The 20,716-nt window shown below is 43.2% G+C and overlaps 1 protein-coding gene and 1 long non-coding RNA gene across 5 annotated transcripts; both read right to left on the bottom strand.

Annotated features, from left to right (window-relative positions):
• Positions 1-297: 297 nt before the first annotated feature.
• LOC123048779 (uncharacterized) lies at positions 298-3,523 on the bottom strand. 4 transcript variants are annotated; one of them, XR_006423373.1, is made up of 3 exons: positions 3,062-3,523; positions 2,534-2,926; positions 298-879 (listed from the first exon to the last, which is right to left on the bottom strand). XR_006423373.1 is itself a non-coding variant. In XM_044471811.1 (2 exons), the coding sequence occupies exons 1-2, from the start codon at positions 3,414-3,416 to the stop codon at positions 815-817; spliced, it is 420 nt and encodes a 139-aa protein (XP_044327746.1). In that variant the 5' UTR covers positions 3,417-3,523; the 3' UTR covers positions 298-814. The 4 variants fall into 4 exon arrangements, 1 of the variants encoding a protein (XP_044327746.1); XR_006423374.1 differs by having other exon boundaries at positions 2,534-2,854; XR_006423372.1 differs by having other exon boundaries at positions 2,534-2,813.
• Positions 3,524-4,348: 825 nt separating this feature from the next.
• On the bottom strand, positions 4,349-10,812 carry LOC123051661 (uncharacterized). The gene is made up of 3 exons (XR_006424229.1): positions 10,426-10,812; positions 9,910-10,135; positions 4,349-4,888 (listed from the first exon to the last, which is right to left on the bottom strand). It is a non-coding gene; the product is annotated as an uncharacterized lncRNA (long non-coding RNA).
• Between the last annotated feature and the right edge of the window lie 9,904 nt (positions 10,813-20,716).

Raw genomic sequence — 20,716 nt, 5'->3', positions numbered from 1 at the left:
GTCCAAAGGACGGCTCGGTCAGGGACCGGACCGGCCCGGACCGTGTCCACCCTGACAATTAGGTAGATTTTGATAAATAAAAAAGCGGCCAATAAGAAAGTAATTGTTGTCCAAAGCAAGTGACAGTTCTGATTGATCCTACCCTCCTGTTGGGGATTACACAATTTCGAAAAACAAGGTTCAAAATACAGCAGCAGTCCAAAGTGTACTGAAAAAATGATTATATGGACCACAGTCCATCATGCATGTATGAGAATTGCCTTCATCGTTTGTTGACAAATGGAAACTTGGGACAACTATGTAAAATTGCCAGTCATATGTAATCCATAACAATGTTGATTGCAAACTGGCGATACAGTAAAACTGAGAATACCGTAAACAAGGCGGATTTGTCAGTGGTGACTGGTGAGAAGATCCTACGTTGTCCTCACGTCGATGCTCCTAGGCAGAAATTTCAGACAGACTCCTAGGCAGAAATTTCAGACAGACGAGAAATGTTGAACAACCTTTATAGCTAAGAGATGTTGATGGGCCATTGACTTGCAAAGAAATAGTAGTCACCCAGCATAAGTGCAAACATGGCAAATTCTACACGCCTAGAAAAGCATTCTCCTCCGGGAGGGTGTTATTTATACCCCTCGTTAATTATCTGGTCTCGTACTCCCGACCTCCCAGCAGCAAGTAAACACTAGAACACTACGATGTCGAATTACAGGAGCTCGTAACACGTGGAGTATACAATACTAGCGGTGGACCAATCTACAGTCATGTCTACAGATAACTATAACCCAGAACTCATCAGCGGCCATAAACTTCAGCAAAGAGTCAGCTCTTGTAATTTGCCTTGCCCATCTTCACACCTTCCATTCAGTGTTATGTCTGTTAATAAAGAAAACCAACGTTCAATTAGATTAGCAGCAGAAAACTATAACTTGAATGGGGTTGTGTAGGTGTCTATTGATATTAAGCACCAAACATTATAAACTTGTATGCAGTGATATATGTACAGTATAGTAGTAGTAGTAGTAGTAGTAGTAGTAGTAGTAGTAGTAGTAGTAGTAGTAGTAGTAGTAGTAGTACACTGACATGGCAAGGTTCACTACAATGCCGCTGCAACTAGAGCAGGTAGAGGTATTTTTAGATCAAGAGTGGGAACGGAGAACAATTGCGACTCAGCATATAAAGCGTAATACTTCTTGGTCCGCATGACAGCCTAATCTGGAAAGGCTGAGTGCTTCAAAGGTGCAAATTCAATGTAAATGGTAGCTAGCTCAAACTAGCCACTGAATTGCACACAATGGCCTAATCGGTGGTTATTCCACATATGGGAACCATCTTGAGCTCATAAGCCCCGCATATTCTCATGAACTACATTATGAGGACCACTGGACAGAGCAAAGCAGGGCAATCCACACTCCACGGGGCACGAAAGAATGGTATGCATAGGAAACTAGTTGGCGAAATTACTTTTCGGGGATAGGTAGCAGAATAAGAAAAATTCAATGGAACTAATGGCATCATGTAGCTTGTCTGAATGAAATATATTTTTCATTATGCAATCATCCCCACAACAGTATTCTTCTTCAAGTTTTTTGCACAAGAAGCACCAATAAAATTAGAAATAAACATATGAAACTATCGACAATATTTCTTGAAAAATGCTTTTGCCAAGTGAATCACTTTTTAGGAATAGCTGAAGGGACACCGAAACCCCATGAAAGTGGAGAATATTTCACTACAACGTCAGCATGTGTCCTCCAAAGGCACTTCTACAGAAATGACATGGAGTAACACCACATGCAAGTAGCAAGTAGCTACAGGTTAAGGGAAGTGTCGACTACTCTACATATCACAATCATGCTACCATAGTTTAGCGACTTGAATAGTTGAATATATATTCTGTTTGCTATCTTCACTAAAACAAAGCACTAAGTTTATCCGTAACATATAAAACAAGGCGGATAAATAACAACATAATGCAATTAAGTAGAAGATGCCCGACGACAACCCAGCTCTTTGAAATCTGGGACCTACCACTTATGGTGGATTTCGATGAATAAATTGCTGCCCAATCACAATAACCCCAGGAATGACTGGACATGAACAACACATACTAGGTTTTCACTGGTGATCTATCAGTAGGCATCTGATTGGTCAATTGACAACTTGAACCAAAGAAGATCAGTACTAAATGTAAATATCTAATATCATTTGATGATCAGTTCACAACAAAGGCACACAGTAGAACTGCGGCACTTGGCCACTCAGCATAACTGAAGATTGAGGCTAACCCCAATGTTTGTCATCAATGCAAATATGCAACTACCAGAAGGAATAGGAAAACCCTCATTGGTTTAAGATATTACAATACTCCATGTTAACAAACAGCAATCAAGGTTCCTACAGCCAACAAAAATGATTGCAAATTCACAACATTGGGAACTGTTTTGTTATTAGGAGACCAATAATGTGCACAAGATATACACATTAACTGAAAATAATATGGCTTCTGGATATAGGGAAAGGTATATACCTCAACAGTCTGCAATGTGAGTCATGTTTTTCTTTGACATCTGGTCCTCCCTCCAGTTACTCAGTACTACAGCTGGAATGACCACAAAGCAAGGTATCGCACTGGAGCCAAATATCCCCACATCCACCATCACAGAACCAATCTTTTTCGACATCATGCATTGCACCAGAGAACCGGCTAAAATTAGCAGGATGAAGGGCGTAGACGCGAACGTTCCAAGGACTGCAGTGCGGGGAGGAACGCCCCTAATCAACTCCTGGTTGAAAGCTCCATGGGCTCTCTGAGGGGGGCAGCAAATTCAGCAAAACCACAACGAGGGGCCTGAGTATGGAATGGGTCGAAAATTGAACGATGCAGATGAACTCACATGAAACACTATACCACATCCCATTCCTATCCCCATCAGGACAACTTGATTAGAACAGTAGACATGTGAATTTTGTTTGTGTATTAGTGCAGAGCAGCCACTAAGCTTGCTGCCTATCTACTGCCGCAATTCAATCGAAGGAAATGTTATTTCGACGATACCTTCTGGAACTCTGAACCGGATCCAGATACAGCTGCAACCACGTAGAGCAGGAACTGGCCGCACAGCATCACGGCGCCAAGCGCTTGCAGGACAAGGAAGCTGGCCTTGAGAGCCCCGCCTGTGAGCGCCTGGAGAAACACGGCGGGGGCGGAGCCCTCGTCCCAGGCTCCGCTCCCCACGACCCTGGCAGCCGCGGCCGCGGAGATGACCCACAGAGCCGCGAAGCCCAGGTAGGGGAGCGCTTCGGCCGCGGCCGAGCGCCAGCATCAGGGCGAGGACGACGCGCGCGAGCGCGAGCACCACGACGACGATCTGCGCCGGCACCGGCGGCGGCGAGGGCTTCACGGCGGCCATCGGGATGGGAAGCCCTAGCTAGCTCCTCGAAGCTTCGACGGGGGCGGAATGCCGGAGTGGTTGGGGTTGGCGCAGCGAGGGGAAATGGGGATTAGCGAGGAACAGGGGAGGGGGTTTTGCGGACAGCTGTCCCTCTTGCGGGTTCTGTTCTAACCCATTTTCACTAGTAGTGGATTCGGGTTCCAAACGGGTATGCCGAAATGGTGAGCGCCCGATTCGGTCCTGCCCCAGCTCATAATTACCCTGCTCGCTCACTCTCTCTATAATTGCAATAGGGATTCCGAAATTAAAGTTGAAACTTTTAGGGAAAATGTTAGTATTCGAATTGTTAGCCCATAGACTCTCAAATAATTTAGTCCAAACAACATATTGAATATTGGTTGCAGAATGCATATTGGTTTATAGTGTTGAAAATTAGATGATAAAAAGTTTGTCGCCAGCGAGAAAAGGGTTTTTCAAGTTGACAACACCGGTTTTTTTAGACAGGTCAAATTATTATGAGGCTGCATATCAAAACTGTTGTGCGAAAAAATGACAACTATGGTTGATTTTACTGTTAGTTGGGAACTTCTAATTGGAGGGCGCCCTACAACATATTTGGTCTAATCTACCTACCCTCTTCGTGGGATAACACAGTTTTAAGAAATAAATTCACATTAGTGTTACAGTTTGACATAATTTATACAAAAAAAAGTGTTAGGAATGCATATTGGACAATTGCATTCACGTGTTACCATCGTATGGAAAAAAAGAAAAAGCCTGGAAAAACCACATAACAATGCCTATAGGCCATGTTTGAGCACCACCCACAATAAGCCATGTTCAAGTACTTCTAGGCTCTAATTTGGGTACGTTCTTTCAATGCAAGCAATCCAAAGAATAATACAGAGAACTGCTTGACACCATGAATCGAAGGCAACATAAAAAAAAACTTACACAGGTAGACCCTTCAACTTAAACATATCTGTAGCAATAGATTCATGATCACCATCGCTTAAGATATGAGCTCCGCCTACCAAATATCAAATGACAAAAAAATGAACATACTCATACCCCGCAAATCCGTAGATCGTTAACATCTGTGATCGCTACAAACATAATATTCTACAGTAACTGCCACATGGTGCTCTTGCGAAGAAATGGTAGTCATCGAACATAACAATACCAACATGGCAAATTCTATATGCCTACAAAAGCATTGTCCTCTTGGAGGGTGGTATACCCCTCACCGTCTGGCCATGTATTCCAGGCTTCCCAGCAGCAGCAGGTAAGCACTTCAACGCCACAATGACGAATTACGTGAGCTCCTAACACATGGAGTACTCAATACTAGCAGTGGATCAATCTATAGTCGTGAATACATGTAACTAACTAAATAAAATCCAGTACTTATCCGTGGCCATAAACTTCAGCAAAAAGTCAGCTCTTGTATTTGTCTTGTCCATCTTAATACCATCCGTTCAGGGTTACGTCTGTCAATAAAAAAACCAAAAATCAATTAGATTAGCAGCATATACAAGTACTTGAATGAGGATATGGAGATGTCTCAATATTAAGCAACCAATGTTATGAACATGTATGTATTGATATATGTAGAGTAGTATTATGCTGCCAATATGTCAAGGGTCACAGCCACTACCATGCCACTGCAACTACTAGACCAGCGAGAGGGATTTTGAAGATGAAGAGTAGAGTGGGAAGGGCTGTGTGGAACCTCAGACCTGATGGAGAATACAACGATTGAAACTCAACATATATAGAGCGTAATTCTTCTTGCTCCGTATAACAGCCTAATTGGGAAAAGCTGGCCTCAAAGGTGCAAATTCAATGTACAAGGTAGCTAGCTCAAAATGGACTCTGAATTTCAGCACAATCGATGGTAAAAGATGGCCTAATCAGTAATTATCCCATATATGGAGACCATCTTGAGATCACTAACCCCATATATTCACATGCATTAGACTATGAGACTGGTGGGCAGAACAAGCATGACAATCCACTCTCCACAGGGCACAAAAGAATGGTATAAACAATCATTATGGAATCGACTCCCCGACAGTGGTATTCTTCAGTTTTATTGCTCAAGAAACACCAATATAATGGACGCAGTTGTTCCAGTCTCGAGCACACGTGAGCTCATTATCTGGGCTGCTCGTTCGATCTTTGGGATTCGGTGCATTAAATTCCTGTGCCCTGTTGGAGTTAGCCCATAATTAAGTAAAACCCGAAATACAGGAGAGACATATGGGCTACATGGGCCAGGACATGTGATGGGAAGAAGTCACTGTGAGGCACGGGATACTCGAGCCGTGGCTCGGGACGTCAATTCCGTTGTGATCCGTGGATCAGAAAACATGCTTTACGTCATCTGGCTCTGCTTAGTAGTAAATGCTGTATGGAAGTCTGGTTGCACTTGTCTTCCACCTCGAGCTAATAGGTTTTCTCCATTCTCCTCTGCGATCTGCTGTGCGGCGGAGTTGTTGCTCGAGAAATACTCAAACGGCGCAAGGAAATGTAGTTCTTGTTACAGCCGATTAAGAGGTGCTGATTTAGGCATGTGAAATCCATTGATTTACGGAGCAGTTTCTATGCAATCTTTCGCATCATACAAGATTTGGTGGAGCAGGACCACGGGGTGGAGGTTAACGACAAAGACGTCGCCAAGGAGCCACTACACTACCCTGTGGTGCAGGCGTGCAGCCAACCGGAGATCTCCTGACGCCCATGGATGCAGTGAATGCGGATGACCAGATCTGTACAGCAGAGGTGCCTGCCCAAGGAGCGGAGCAGCCACAAGGATTTGAGCATTGTATTGATCAGATTGACCCAAAAACTCAGGTATGAGCTGTATTAGCATGTTGCGGACTGCGCTGAAGGGGGATTTCCGTATGGCACCTGTAGTTACCATGGTTGTGCTGTGAAATTTTCAGTATGGTTAGTGCTACAGTGGTAGAATTGCAGTGTTCGGATGCTGGATTTCAGATTCATAGATACATTACAACCATTGGCAGCTGGTGTAGCTATATTTCAGATTCAGAGATATATTAACGGGGGAGTGTTACGCCCTGAATGTTAAGTTACATGTCCTGCAAATGGCATTGTTTTTGGTAGCTATTGTAGTATGAAATAATGGTATAACCTATGCCACAAGACAAACACGGTGTTGAATGTCAATTGGAAAAAAATTGCAGCAAAAAAAGGAAAGAATAGGAGACAAAATTTAGTTGTGGCAGGAATGATTTGTGTGCTCCGGTACCATGGTAGAGAGATAGTTTGTAATCAGTTAAACGATGTGATCACTAGATTCTAGGTAGTATGCTAGTTTGAGAATTTTCTCATGAGCGCTCTTCCATGCAGGGTGAGGATCGGGGCTGCTGAACCAGGGAGGACACTGTGTCCTGGCCGCATCAGTGCATTAGAGAAAGCAATCTATGGTTTTGCAGAGAGCCCAGGCGAGAATGTGATAGTGCCCACATTAGGGATAAGTTTTGATTCCCTGGACCGTAGCTCATGACGTCCGTTGCTTTCCTGATCCATGGATCAGCAAACACACTTTCCGTTCAATGGGGGGCAGAGATGGAGTAAATGGGAGAATGGTTGGTAGGTGCTCAAAAAACAAAGTGATAATGGTTGGTAGTTGGGATCGTATCCTGCCTTCGGCGGCTGCATTTTTCGAGTACCAATTGCGGGCGCGTTGTGGATTAGGTTCAGGCTGCAGGCGAAGAGGAACGCTAACACCGAAGGTGAACATGGAGTTCCTGATGCAACCGATTCAAAGGTTACTCACTTAATCTTTTTGGGCATGCTGTATATTTGGCTGTGCTTATCGGTCCTAGTACCAATCCACCCCTAACTCATATGGTTGTGCAGAGTGACGGTGCTGGAGGAGGTGAACAACAAGGAAACTCTGATGGAGCCACTGCATTATCTAGGTGTCGCTGCGGTGGGCGTCCATCAACCGCTGCGGATGCCGGCATTAAGCATCAAGAGTCAGATATGTGCGCCGGGCACCGTGATGAATGCTGGAAGGCAAGAATCCCCACAAGCGTCCGAGCAATCGATAGACGAGATAAACCTGCAGCTCCTGGGTGGACGGAAAGGTATGCCGATTGACAGGATCGAATTGCAGAAAATGGAGACGTTGTTAACCTGAATCAGCTAGATGTTCCTATCTTATTTGCAGGGACTGGTGGTAATAACGATGAGGCCAATGGTGATACATATTCAGCTAATGAGTCCGACAATAGATTAGCAAGGCTGTTGCCATCAGCTAAGAGGAAAGAGATGGGGATGGCAACAACAAGCAGGGATAGGGCGCCGTATGAAGGTTTAAGTAAACGTATCAGGTTCTGCAAAATATGTCAATGGCAAGTCCACAGGAGGACAACCTGCCTGGACCAAGGTGATGTGCCGGAACAGCCTTGCAAGACGGCTCGCTGCAGTTACTGCGACATGGAGGGTCGTCGAAGGAACAATTGCACAAGAGCTGCGGAACTTAGACTGCATGATAGCTCTTAAACACTGTAGATGAGATTGAACAGGTCCGAATGAGTTTGCCTAACAAACTGTTGTGTATCTGTATGTGCTGATGAAAATGTTGTCTCTGTGATCATGTCTTCAGAACTATGATGTACTTGTTGTTATTTAGTGAAACCATGTTTAAGGCCATGTGTCCGCTGTGAGGGGATATACGTTTTCTGAATGATAGTATCAATAACTCTGCTCCAGTTCATCGAACTATATTTGTAGAAAAATGATTTTGCTGATTCTTTGAGCAACTCGTTGTTGTTATATACTCCCTCCATTCCACAATGTAGTGCGCCCGCGCTTCCCGAGATCTAAGTTTGACCATAAATTTAACCAACGAGACCGACTGCGGCGGGAGCAAAAATTATACCACTGAATACAAATTCGTTGATCTATCTGTCCATACTATGAGCTTGTTCCTTTATCTGGAATTCCGTAAATGTGAAATTTGGCACTGCAATTGCTTGCTGTATGGTGTAAAATATTTCATGCTGTTGGCACTGAAAGCAAGCTTGTTGACAAATGTAGCCATTTGCCAGGTTCTATGCTAACAGGTCCAATACAGAGCAAGTTTGGAATTTGGACAACAAAGGCGGGAGCCTTCAGCGAGGTGTGTGCGCAAGAAGGTGGTTCAGAGGCCGCACTGAAGGCATAGTTTGTATAGCAGTCATCTACACAACAGTGTAGTGGGGGCAAGATCAAAGTTCAGAGGAAGGAGAGGTTCAGTGCATGTGCATGGCTCCTTCGGAGTTCTCTGATGCCTCTTCTTCGATTACGGAGTCCGAGTGATACTCAGTTGTTGACGATGGATTAACATATGTAAGTTAATAGGTAAACAAGTTGACAGTATTAGCTTTATGCGCATGTACTGGTTTTCTATTGCATAACTGAAGATGTCATGACGGTGCACCATGGGGTTGCGTCCGACTCTTCGGTGAATCAAGCTATAGGATCCGATTCGTTGGAGTGGAAGGGGGCTGTGGGTTTGATCAATGACGGAGGTGAACACCTTATAGAAAGAGATAAGACGGGAATGGGAAAAGTAAGCAGGTCTAGCTGTGCAGCTGTCATAAATAGGACCCCGTGGACGGACGTCGTTGGGAACAGAATAATTATGCAGACGGCTCATATCGTCAAAACATGTCAGAGCCGGGAATCTAGTCGACAAACAGCATCACTCCTGGTGATTGTCAGATGTGGGCACAACACCACATGCAAGTATGAATGCACTTCGACATGTGTGAATGCACTTCGATAAAAATGTCATGGCACAACACCACATGCAAGTATATATTAGCTGCGAATTAAATGAAGATCTGTTCTATAATAATACCATCATAGTTTACTGGAATAATCAAATCAAATTTCTATTTGCTATCTTGACTAAAATAAAACAATAAATTTTATGAAACAGATAAACAGGCAGATAAAATAAGACAACAAATTTATATGTAACAGATAAACAGGCAGATAAATAACTAGTGCAATTAAATAAGAGATACCCCAGAACCCAGCCCTTCGAAATTTGAGGCCTACCACTTACGGTGGGTTTTGAATGATAAATTCAAAGCTTCCCGGTCATAATAATCATGGCAACGACTGAACATGGACAATGCATACTAGGTTTCCGCTGATGATATATCCGTATGGATCTGAGTGGTCAAATGGCAACTTGTTTTACCAAAGAAATCAATGTTAAATGCAAATACTTTTAGGAAAGCTAACATCGATCATTCGGTCAACAAGCCGAGTAACCAAACTTTCTTGTAGGTCTAACTGGGATGAACGACAAAATGGCTTGGTATAAAGTTATCAACACCAAGAGTGTTATTCGGTTACATGTATAAATGATCGCGACACAAATAAAAAACAAGTTATCAGGATTCATGAAACTAGAAACAGCATGGTCATAGAAAACATATAATGTGGCACCAATAGGTGGACAGAGAAGATGGCAGGTATATACCTCAACAACATAACCACATAACCCTCTACTTCATCCTCCATTGCCTCAGTATCATAGTTGTTAAGGTGACCAAACATGTTGCACCAGCACCCATTAACCCCAAATCCCTCACTGTTGAACCAATCCGTTCCCTCTGGGATCCTTCCACACCCAGCAGACCCACCACCTTATCATAATCAATTGCGAGCAGAATGAAGGCCCCCGGAACAAGGATCCCCATCAAGTCCTTGAGCATCGTCAAAAAAGAAAAATCAGTACGAGATCATATTATATGCTCTGAAGCTAGACAGGCGCAGAGGCGTTTACATATAAGGGCAGCCGCTTTTGATTTTGTATTTTTTTTTTTTGCCGGTAGCCGCTTTTGAATTCAGGAAAACAATGGATCTCACTTCCTAATTTCGAATTGGCAACTTTATTTAAACCGCGGACATGTAAAATCGGTCGGTTATTTAATTATTTTCGAAGCAAATCGGGTCATACGTATTCAAAGGAGCAAGGGGAGTTCTTCCGGGATACCTTGTAGGCGTCGGTGGTGGTGTACGGGGAGCGCGAGGAGCGCGCGCCGGCGAGGAACCAGGCAACGGGGCCGAGCAACATAAGGAAGTAAATGGAGACCCAGGACGCCGCCCAGAGCGCGGGGGGAACCTCGACCTGACCCAGGGCAAGGCGCGCGGTGAGACCAAGGCGAGGGACCCCGCGCAGAGTACCCACAACAGCCCGCAATTGAGGAAGATGAGCGCGTCGACGCTGGCGAGGAACAAACGCCTGCGCGCCGACGCCGGCATCTCCGGCTCGCCGACGGTCATGGGGGGCGGAACCCTAGGCGCAGGCGGCGGTGGGTGGGTGGTGTGGAGTGGGTTTAGCGGGAGGGTGGACGAAGACGGCGACGGGGGACGCTTTGTGGGTTTCGGCCTTCGGGAAGTGAAGTGGTCGATCGGGTCCCAAACGGGTCGGTAGGGCAACCCTCAAACCGCCCGATACGTTTTAACTGTGAAACCATCCAACGTAGAGATAAAATTTGGTAGGTTGTGAGAGTCGATGGCGGCCTCCGGCACCCCAAACCCGCTAAATCTGCCCTCCCGGCTCTATTTTGTTGCACTTCACTATTTCTTTCTTTGCTTTGCGTCTGCATCCTTCACCTTCGCTGTCGCTGTTGTAACTCTCTGGCCGTCATACAGGCATTGTCGGACGTTCGCAACCAGCACCGACACACCCGCTCGCCTTTTACGACATCGCTGTCCACCCTAGAGTCGTTTGTACCCAGGTACACTTCATCAACCTGTCGAACACCTCCATGGCGGCCACCACGTCCATCAGTTGTTCCGTCAAATGTCATTGAGCTTATTTTCGGACTTCATGTTGTTCCTTCAGAGTAAGAAGGATGGCAGGGTACTCGACCATGGGGGATGAGTTATTGTGCGATGCGTGATTGGCCGTATCCGCGGATTTCATAGGCAGGAGCAGAGGGGGGCCTTCTGGTAGCAAGTGCATGAATCGTTTCATGCATGAAAACACATTGCGCCCTACAACATGCACGTTACCCATGATCTCAATGTGAGGTCGTTATCGTATCGATGGTACGCCAATACGCCATCCATACCATCATCACCAAGTTTTGTCACATAGTTACTCAGTTGGAGGCAAGGTCGCCATTGCAGAGGAGGAGATCGTAAGTTTTTGCTTCTTCTTTCTCAACTTGTTGATTGAATTATTTGTCCACTCAATGTTGCTCTACACATTGTGTAGCCCGTACGCGCTGACGTGATGTACCACAGGACAGAGGGACGACCATTTACGTACACACTGTTGGACGAGATGATCTGTTGAAAAACTTATTGGCGAATTTGAGACATTGCTGTACTAGACTTATTTGCATGTTATGCATGGATAGTTTGTGCTTTTTTCTTTCTAAACTTTGATGAATATCAGCCTATTTGCATGAATTTGGTCCGCTAAGTCAAAATCCGGCTTGAAATATATGCGGGCAACGTTGGATGGCCGGCTTCAGCGTCCATGTCCGTGAACGGATTGGAGCAAATTTGCGGATCAGCGTTAGAGATGCCCTTACAGTGTGAGTGTAATTGCGGCCAGGTCAGCTGGATTTGCTAGACGCACCCCGTGGAGATCCTCAATCTTTATCCTCTTATTAGGAGAAGCTCTCTCCTCCACATATTTCTCTCTACCTCCTTTCATCTCGTCACTCAAGGCTAGAGGATAGAATCACATCACGACCGCCGCCACCGCGGCTATAGAATCGGGAGGGGCCATCACGCCGATGTTGTAATCAGAGGGGCGAAACAACCATCGCAACAACGAGAATGTTGCAGGGCCGAGGGCAGGCGGCTCTGACCACAGCGAGGGGCTGAGGGAGTTTGTGGGAAATGGGGATTAGCGACTGTCCCTCTTCCGGTTCAGTTCTAACCCATTTCATCTAGTGGATTCGGGTTTCAAACGGGCATGCCGAAATGGTGAATGGCCGATTTTATCCTGCTCCATGATACGTCTCCAATGTATCTATAATTTTTTATTGTTCCATGTTGTTTTATTATCAATCTTGGATGTTTTGTAATCATTTTATAGTCATTTTATATCATTTTTTGGTACTAACCTATTGACATAGTGCCAAGTGCCAGTAGCTGTTTTTTTCCATGTTTTACATCGCAGGAAATCAATATCAAACGGAGTCCAAATGCCACGAAACTCCACGATGATTTTTTACGGGCCAGAAGAAAGGCAATGGGCCCTGGTTGCACCTGGGAGGTGCCCCGAGGGGGGCACAAGCACCAGGGCGCGCCAGGAGGCCCAGGCGCGCCCGGTGGGTTGTGCCCACCTCGGGTGCCCCCCGGACCGCATCTTTGCTCTATAAATACCACAATATTCCAGAAACCCTAAAAGCATCGATGAAATATTCATCCAGCCGCCGCAGAGTCTAGAACCACCAGATCCAATCTAGACACCATCACGGAGGGGTTCACCACTTCCATTGGTGCCTCTCCAATGATGCGTTAGTAGTTCTTTGTAGACCTTCGGGTCCGTAGTTAGTAGCTAGATGGCTTTCTCTCTCTCTCTCTCTCTCTCTCGCTGAATTCTCAATACAATGGTCTCTTGGAGATCTATATGATGTAACTCTTTTTGCGGTGTGTTTGTTGGAATCCGATGAACTTCGAGTTTATGATCAGTCATATCATTTTATATCCTATTTGAGTTTCTTTGATCTCTTATATGCATGATCTCTTATAGCCTCGTATTTCTTCTCCGATATTTGGGTTTTGTTTGGCCAACTTGATCTATTTGTCTTGCAATGGGAAGAGGTGCCCGGTAGTGGGTTCGATCTTACGGTGCTTGATCCCAGTGACAGAAAGGGAACCGACACATCGTTGCTACTAAGGATAAAAAGACGAGATCTATATCTACCGCCATATAGATAAACGGATCTTGTCTACATCATGTCATCGTTCTTATTGCATTACTCCGTTTTTCCATGAACTTAATACACTAGATGCATGCTGGATAGCGGTCGATGTGTGGAGTAATAGTAGTAGATGCAGGCAGGAGTCGGTCTACTAATCTTGGACGTGATGCCTATGTAATGATCATTGCGTGGATATCGTCATAATTATTTGAAGTTCTATCAATTGCCCAACAGTAATTTGTTTACCTACCGTTTGCTATTTTTCTCGAGAGAAGCCACTAGTGAAACCTACGCCCCCGGGTCTTCTTTCTCATATATTTGCCTTGCGATCTACTTTTTCCTTGCGTTTATTTTCAGATCTATTACACCAAAAAATACAAAAATACCTTGCTGCATTTTATCTTTATTTATTTTATTTGGCGTTCGATCTATCAATCTACTACAATTTACCTCACGTTCGTTTGCCTACCTTGAGGCGCCGTACCCCGGAAGGGATTGACAACCCCTTTAACTCGTCGGGTTGCGAGGTGTTGTTGTTTGTGTGCAGGTGCTGCTTACGTTGTGTTGCTTGGTTCTCCTACTGGTTCGATACCTTGGTTTCATAACTGAGGGAAATACCTATCGTCGTTGTGCTACATCATCCCTCCCTCTCCGGGGAAATACCGACATAGTTCCAGCTGCCATCAAGGAGAATTTCTGGCGCCGTTGCCGGGGAGGATCTTCAACATAACCAGGTTCCTAATCACAAATCTCATCTCCTTGCAATTTACATTATTTGCCATTTGCCTCTCATTTTCCTCTCCCCCACTTCACAAAATTTGCCGTTTTATTCGCCTCTCTTTTTCTGTTCGCCGTTCTCTTGCTTTCTAGTCTCGATGCCTAGCTAGCGTCCCTACCCCTCCTTTGTCACCAGATTTTGAAGTCTTGTACTTCAAACAAAGACAAGGATAAAATTTGAAAGATGCCTGGTATAGGCTTATGGAATCGTATCGTATTTCCAACTTAAAGGGGGACGCCAAGGTTTTGCTTCGTAATTTTTACATAGGATTGGCTTTGCATCATAGACAACTTCTTGATTTCGCCGCTAAAGGAAATTTTATTGAACTTGATGCCAATGCTGCCTATGAACTCTTAGAGGGAATCTTGGGAATTCCACCTCAAAAGAAGGGGTTTCATTTTACCCCTGAGGGAGCGCAAATGTTGGACAAACTTGGTGATTTGCATAAGCATATGGTTGAAATACAGAAATATAATGAACCCCTCAAACACATCAATGGTAGTATCAACCGCATGAATACCTTGATTACTCTTTGCAACAACCGGTTGGATATTTTGGATCTTAAGATGGTTTCTTTTCCGGAGAATTTAGGGAAGCGTAAAGAGCCTCCCGGGTTTGAGAAAACCCTTACAAAAGTTGCCAAACCTTCGGAAGACAAAACTTAGATCCTTGCCTTACGCCTAGCTAAGGGTGTAAAACTATAGCGCTTGTTGGGAGGCAACCCAATGAATAAAAATTATTTTTGCTTTTTGCTTTCTGTTCTTGTGTGTTAACACAATTATGCTACTGTTGTGATTGTGTTTTTTGTGTTTTAATTAGTGTTTGTGCCAAGTAAAGCCTTTAGGATCTTCTTGTGTGATAGTTGTTTAATCTTGCTGAAAAAGACAGAAACTTTGCACTCACGAAAATAATTTTCATAAATCACAGAAAAGAGATTTTGCCCCGATTCTTTTTGAAGAAGATTAATATACAAATTACCCTGGTCGTCCTAATTTTGTAGAATTTTTGGAGTTCCAGAAGTATTCGGAAGTTCCAGATTACTACAGACTGTTCTGTTTTGATAGATTCTGTTTTCTTTCTGTTGTGTGCTTATTTTGATGGCTCTATGGTTTTCTTTGATGAGTTTTTGCCATAGAAAAGTTGGAATACAGTAGATATAATACAAAAACAAAATATGAGTTGGTTTGATACAACACTTATAGTAGTGGTTTGCTTTCTTTCACTAACGGATCTCACGAAGGTTTTGTTGAGTTTTGTGTGATTGAAGTTTTCAAGTTTTGGGTTATCTTATGATGGATGAAGGAAGGATGTAAGAGCCTAAGCTTGGGGATGCCCCGGCATCCCAAGCTATTATCCAAGAATGAGCAACCAACTAAGCTGGGGGATGCCCCCGAGTGGCATCCCCGCTTTCTTCCAACAACTATCGGTATTTTACTCGAGGCTATATTTTTTTTCGTCACATGATATGTGTTTTGCTTGGAGCGTCTTGTATGATATGTGTCTTTGCTTGTTTTATTTTGTGTTTTAAGTCATCAATCCTTGCTAGACACACCTATTTGAGAGAGCTAAAATTATATCATGACTTGTTATAATTGCTCTCTATGCTTCACTTAAATCTTTTATGAGCTAGGAGTTGCTCTAGTGCTTCACTTATATCTTTTTGAGCACGGTGTGCTTTGTTATTTTTGAAGAAATGCTCTCTTGATTCTCTTAGATTGTTTGAGAGTTAGTAAAATTTTGAATAAATTCTCTCTTGCTTCACTTAAATTATTTTGAGAGAAAGAAAATTTGTTATGCTCATGATCTTCACTTATATTTGTTTGAGCTTATGAAAAGCAACACATGAAAATTAGTCCCAAAGTGATAGATATCCAAGAAGGATAAAGAAAAACAAAATGTCATGAAGATCATTGGACAAAATAAACTTGATTTTTAGTAATAGTTTTGAGATATGATGATGTGATATGTGAGTTATGTTGATGAGTAATTGTGCTCTAGTAAGAATATTGGTGTTAAGGTTTGTGATTCCCTATGCATGCACAAAAGTCAATAATCATGCAATAAAAATTATATCCTACTTGTGGTTCATTATTCGGTGTTAATTATGCTTAATGCTTGCTTATGAGATTAATCGTTTCTTGGTTGGTCGCTTCTCAATCTTTTTGCTAGCCTTCATTTTGCACTAAGTATGACCTCTACTTGTGCATCCAAAATCCTTTAAACCAGTTTTGCCACATGGTTCCACTATATCTACCTATACGTGGTATTCTTTTGCCGTTCTAAGCAAATTTGCATGTGCCATCTCTAATTTTCAAAATAAACTTCTCTTTTGTGTGTTTGTTTCGCTCGCGGAACGGTAACGGGTGGCTAATATTTTCCATGCTAGATGTGTTATTCTCAAGATGAGTGTTTATTCACTTGTCATTGCACGAGAGTAAGGCAAAGGTTTTAGGGATGCCCAGTCCCGAAATGCAAAAAAATATATTTACTTTATGTTGTCAAATAATAAATTCCTTGGAAAGTGTTGGTATGGAGGGCACCCGTGGATACGGTTAGCCATGGAAAGTGAAAGTAATGGTGGAAAAAGGAATAAACTTTATTTTCTGTTTGGGAACCGCTTGTGGCATATCTAGCATGGAAAGTGTTGGGAACTCTAAGTCGTTTTCGTTGGTGGGATGGATACACCTCCCAAAATGTTTTTATCTCTAATTTTTCGCTTTGAGCTCTGGCACCTCTATAAATCCCTACTTCCCTCTGCGAAGGGCCTTTCTTTTACTTTATGCAATTTTTATTTTTGAAATTTGAGTCTCCATGTTCTCTTACAAAAGCACCAACTAGGAGGCAATATGATCATGCTCAAGTATTGGGTGTAGTTAATATTCGAGTGTGTTTCATGAATGGATCAATGTTTGAGCATGATGGGCTAGGGATAACTTGTTTTAGCATTGATATTTTGAAAGACATGGTTGCTTGTTGATATGCTTGAGTATCTAAATTATTGTGTCAAAACTAGACTATTACTTTGAATCACATAAAAGTCCAAATGTCCATGCTATAAAGAAAAGAATATGATATGACTTGATGAACAACACTCCACATCAAAAATTCTGTTTTTATCACTTACCTACTCGAGGGCGAGTAGGAGTTAAGCTTGGGGATGCTGATACGTCTTCAACGTATCTATAATTTTTGATTGTTCCATGCTGTCTTATTATCAATCTTGGATGTTTTATAATCATTTTATATCATTTTTTGGTACTAACCTATTCACATAGTGCCAAGTGCCAGTTGCTGTTTTTTCCATGTTTTTTACATCGCAGGAAATCAATATCAAACGGAGTCCAAATGCCACGAAACTCCATGATGATTTTTTATGGGCTAGAAGAAAGGCAATGGGCCCTCGTTGCACCTGGGGGGTGCCCCGAGGGGGGCACAACCCACCAGAGCGCGCCAGGAGGCCCAGGCGCGCCCTGGTGGGTTGTTCCCACCTCGGGTGCCCCCCGGACTGCATCTTTGCTCTATAAATACCACAATATTCCAGAAACCCTAAAAGCGTCGACGAAATATTCATCCAGCCGCCGCAGAGTCTAGAACCACCAGATCCAATCTAGACACCATCAAGGAGGGGTTCACCACTTCCATTGGTGCCTCTTCGATGATGCGTGAGTAGTTCTTTGTAGACCTTCGGGTCCATTGTTAGTAGCTAGATGGCTTTCTTTCTCTCTCTCGCTGAATTCTCAATACAATGGTCTCTTGGAGATCCATATGATGTAACTCTTTTTGCGGTGTGTTTGTTGGGATCCGATGAACTTCGAGTTTATGATCAGTCATATCTTTTTATATCCATGAAAGTTATTTGAGTTTCTTTGATCTCTTATATGCATGATCTCTTATAGCCTCGTATTTCTTCTCCGATATTTGGGTTTTGTTTGGCCAACTTGATCTATTTATCTTGCAATGGGAAGAGGTGCCCGGTAGTGGGTTTGATCTTACGGTGCTTGATCCCAGTGACAGAAAGGGAACCGACACGTATGTATCATTGCTACTAAGGATGAAAAGACGAGATCTATATCTACCGCCATATAGATAAATGATACATCTCCGTCGTATCTATAATTTTTGATTGTTCCATGCCAATATTATACAACTTTCATATACTTTTTGGCACCTTTTTATACTATTTTTGGCACTAACATATTGATCGAGTGCCCAGTGCCAGTTCCTGTTTGTTGCATGTTTTTGTTTCGCAGAATATCCTTATCAAACGGAGTCCAAACGGGATAAAAACGGACGGAGATTATTTTTGGAATATTCGGAGAATATGGGAAGGAAAATCCACGCGAGACGGTGCCCGAGGGAGGCACGAGGCAGGGGGCGCGCCCCTGACCCTCGTGGCCCCCCCATAAGGCGGTTGATGCCCTTCTTCGGCCGCAAGAAAGCTAATTTTTAGTAAAAAATCACGGCGAAGGTTTCAGTCCAATCGGAGTTACGGATCTCCATATATACGAAACGGTGAAAGGGCAGCGGAGGACAATGCAGAAACAGAGAGAGACAGAGAGACAGATCCAATCTCAGAGGGGCTCTCGCCCCTCCCATGCCATGGAGGCCAAGGACCAGAGGGGAAACCCTTCTCCCACCTAGGGAGAAGGTCAAGGAAGAAGAAGAAGGAGGGGCCCTCTCCCCCTCTCCTCCGGTGGCGCCGGAGCGCTGCCATGGCCATCATCATCATCACCGCAATCTTCACCAACATCTTCACCAACTCTTCCCCCCTCTATGCAGCGGTGTAACCTCTCTCTTACCCGCTGTAATCTCTACTTAAACATGGTGCTCAACACTATATATTATTTCCAAATGATGTATGGCTATCCTATGATGTTTGAGTAGATCCATTTTGTCCTATGGGTTTATTGATGATCGTGATTGGTTTGAGTTGCATATTTTATTATTGGTGCTGTCCTATGGTGCTCTCCGTGTCGCGCAAGCATGAGGGATCCCCGCTGTAGGGTTTGCAATATGATTATGATTTGCTTATGGTGGGTGGCGTGAGTGACAGAAGCACAGACCCGAGTAAGTAGGTTGTTTGCGTATGGGATAAAGGGGACTTGATACTTTAATGTTATGGTTGGGGTTTACCTTAATGATCTTTAGTAGTTGCGGACGCTTGCTAGAGTTCCAATCATAAGTGTATATGATCCAAGTAGAGAAAGTATGTTAGCTTATGCCTCTCCCTCAAATAAAATTGCAATAGTGATTACCGGTCTAGTTATCGATTGCCTAGGGACAAATAACTTTCTCGTGACAAAAAGCTCTCTACTAAAACTAATTTAGTTATGTCTTTATCTAAACAGCCCCTACTTTTTATTTACGCGCTCTTTATTATCTTGCAAACCTATCCAACAACACCTACAAAGTACTTCTAGTTTTATACTTGTTCTAGGTAAAGCAAACATCAAGCGTGCGTAGAGTTGTATCGGTGGTCGATAAAAAATGAGGGAATATTTGTTCTACCTTTAGCTCCTCGTTGGGTTCGACACTCTTACTTATCGAAAGAGGCTACAATTGATCCCCTATACTTGTGGGTTATCAAGACCTTTTTCTGGCGCCGTTGCCGGGGAGCAATAGCGTGGGGTGGATTTTCTCGTGTGTGCTTGTTTGCTTTATCACTAAGTAGTTTTTATTTGCTGTTCTTAGTTGTTCTTTATCATCAGTTATGGATATGGAACACGAAATACCAAAAAAGTTAGGTGTACTTGCTGCTCATGGAGATGGGGAACCTCCTAAAACCCTCGATGCTGGTTATGTGAAAGATATTATGTACTACTTTAATAATCCTGAGAAAACCCCATTCAATTATGTAATGGGAGTAACGTTGGATCAACGTGAATACTTTAGGGATTATCGCTTGACACAAAAAGGGAAACTATTATGGGATCAAATTCATATATTGAAGTGGTATGCTAGGCAACTATGCTTGAGATATGATTATAATTGTTGCTCTAGGATGAAGTCTCCACACCTTCCCTTTTCATGCGAATTTAATGATAATAAAACCTTAGCTTCTTATGCTAGAGGTATATATGATTACTATGATGTGGAACAAATAGAAGAATTTGTTGCTTTTATGGGTGCTTATGAAATTGAATCTATGTTTAAAGAGTTTGAAGATTTTGATGATTCGATTTATAGACCTGAAAATTTAGCTATCCTTAAATATTTTTATGAGAATTATGAATACAATTACGATATTAATGCACTTATTGAAGAAGTCTCCGCTGTCCAAGAAGAGACTAATATTTTGCAGGAATCTATGGAAGAAGAAGTTGATGAAACTGTGAGCTCATTGGATGAAAAAGATGAGGAGGAGAGCGAAGAACAAAAGGAGGAAGAGCGGATTGATCACCCGTGCCCACCTTCTAATGAGAGTAACTCTTCAACTCATATGTTTAATTCCCCTTCGTGCTTACCGAAGGATGATTGCTATGATGACTGTTATGATCCCTTTGATTCTTTTGAAATATCCCTTTTTGATGATGCTTGCTATGCTTGTGGCCAAGATGCCAATATGAATTATGCTTATGGAGATGAACTTGCTATAGTTCCTTATGTTAAACATGAAT

This window comes from Triticum aestivum, chromosome 2D (assembly GCF_018294505.1).
Source record: "Triticum aestivum cultivar Chinese Spring chromosome 2D, IWGSC CS RefSeq v2.1, whole genome shotgun sequence".
In the NCBI taxonomy this organism is placed as follows: Eukaryota; Viridiplantae; Streptophyta; class Magnoliopsida; order Poales; family Poaceae; genus Triticum; species Triticum aestivum.
This window is presented reverse-complemented; position numbering and strand designations above follow the sequence as displayed.

Excerpts from the sequence above, each read along its gene's own strand:
- LOC123048779 (XM_044471811.1), bottom strand. The coding sequence starts at position 3,416 with ATGGCCGCCGTGAAGCCCTCGCCGCCGCCGGTGCCGGCGCAGATCGTC. Across the intron at positions 880-3,061 it reads CCGGTTCAGAGTTCCAGAAG|ACATAACACTGAATGGAAGG; the intron begins GTATCGTCGAAA and ends CTTTATTAACAG.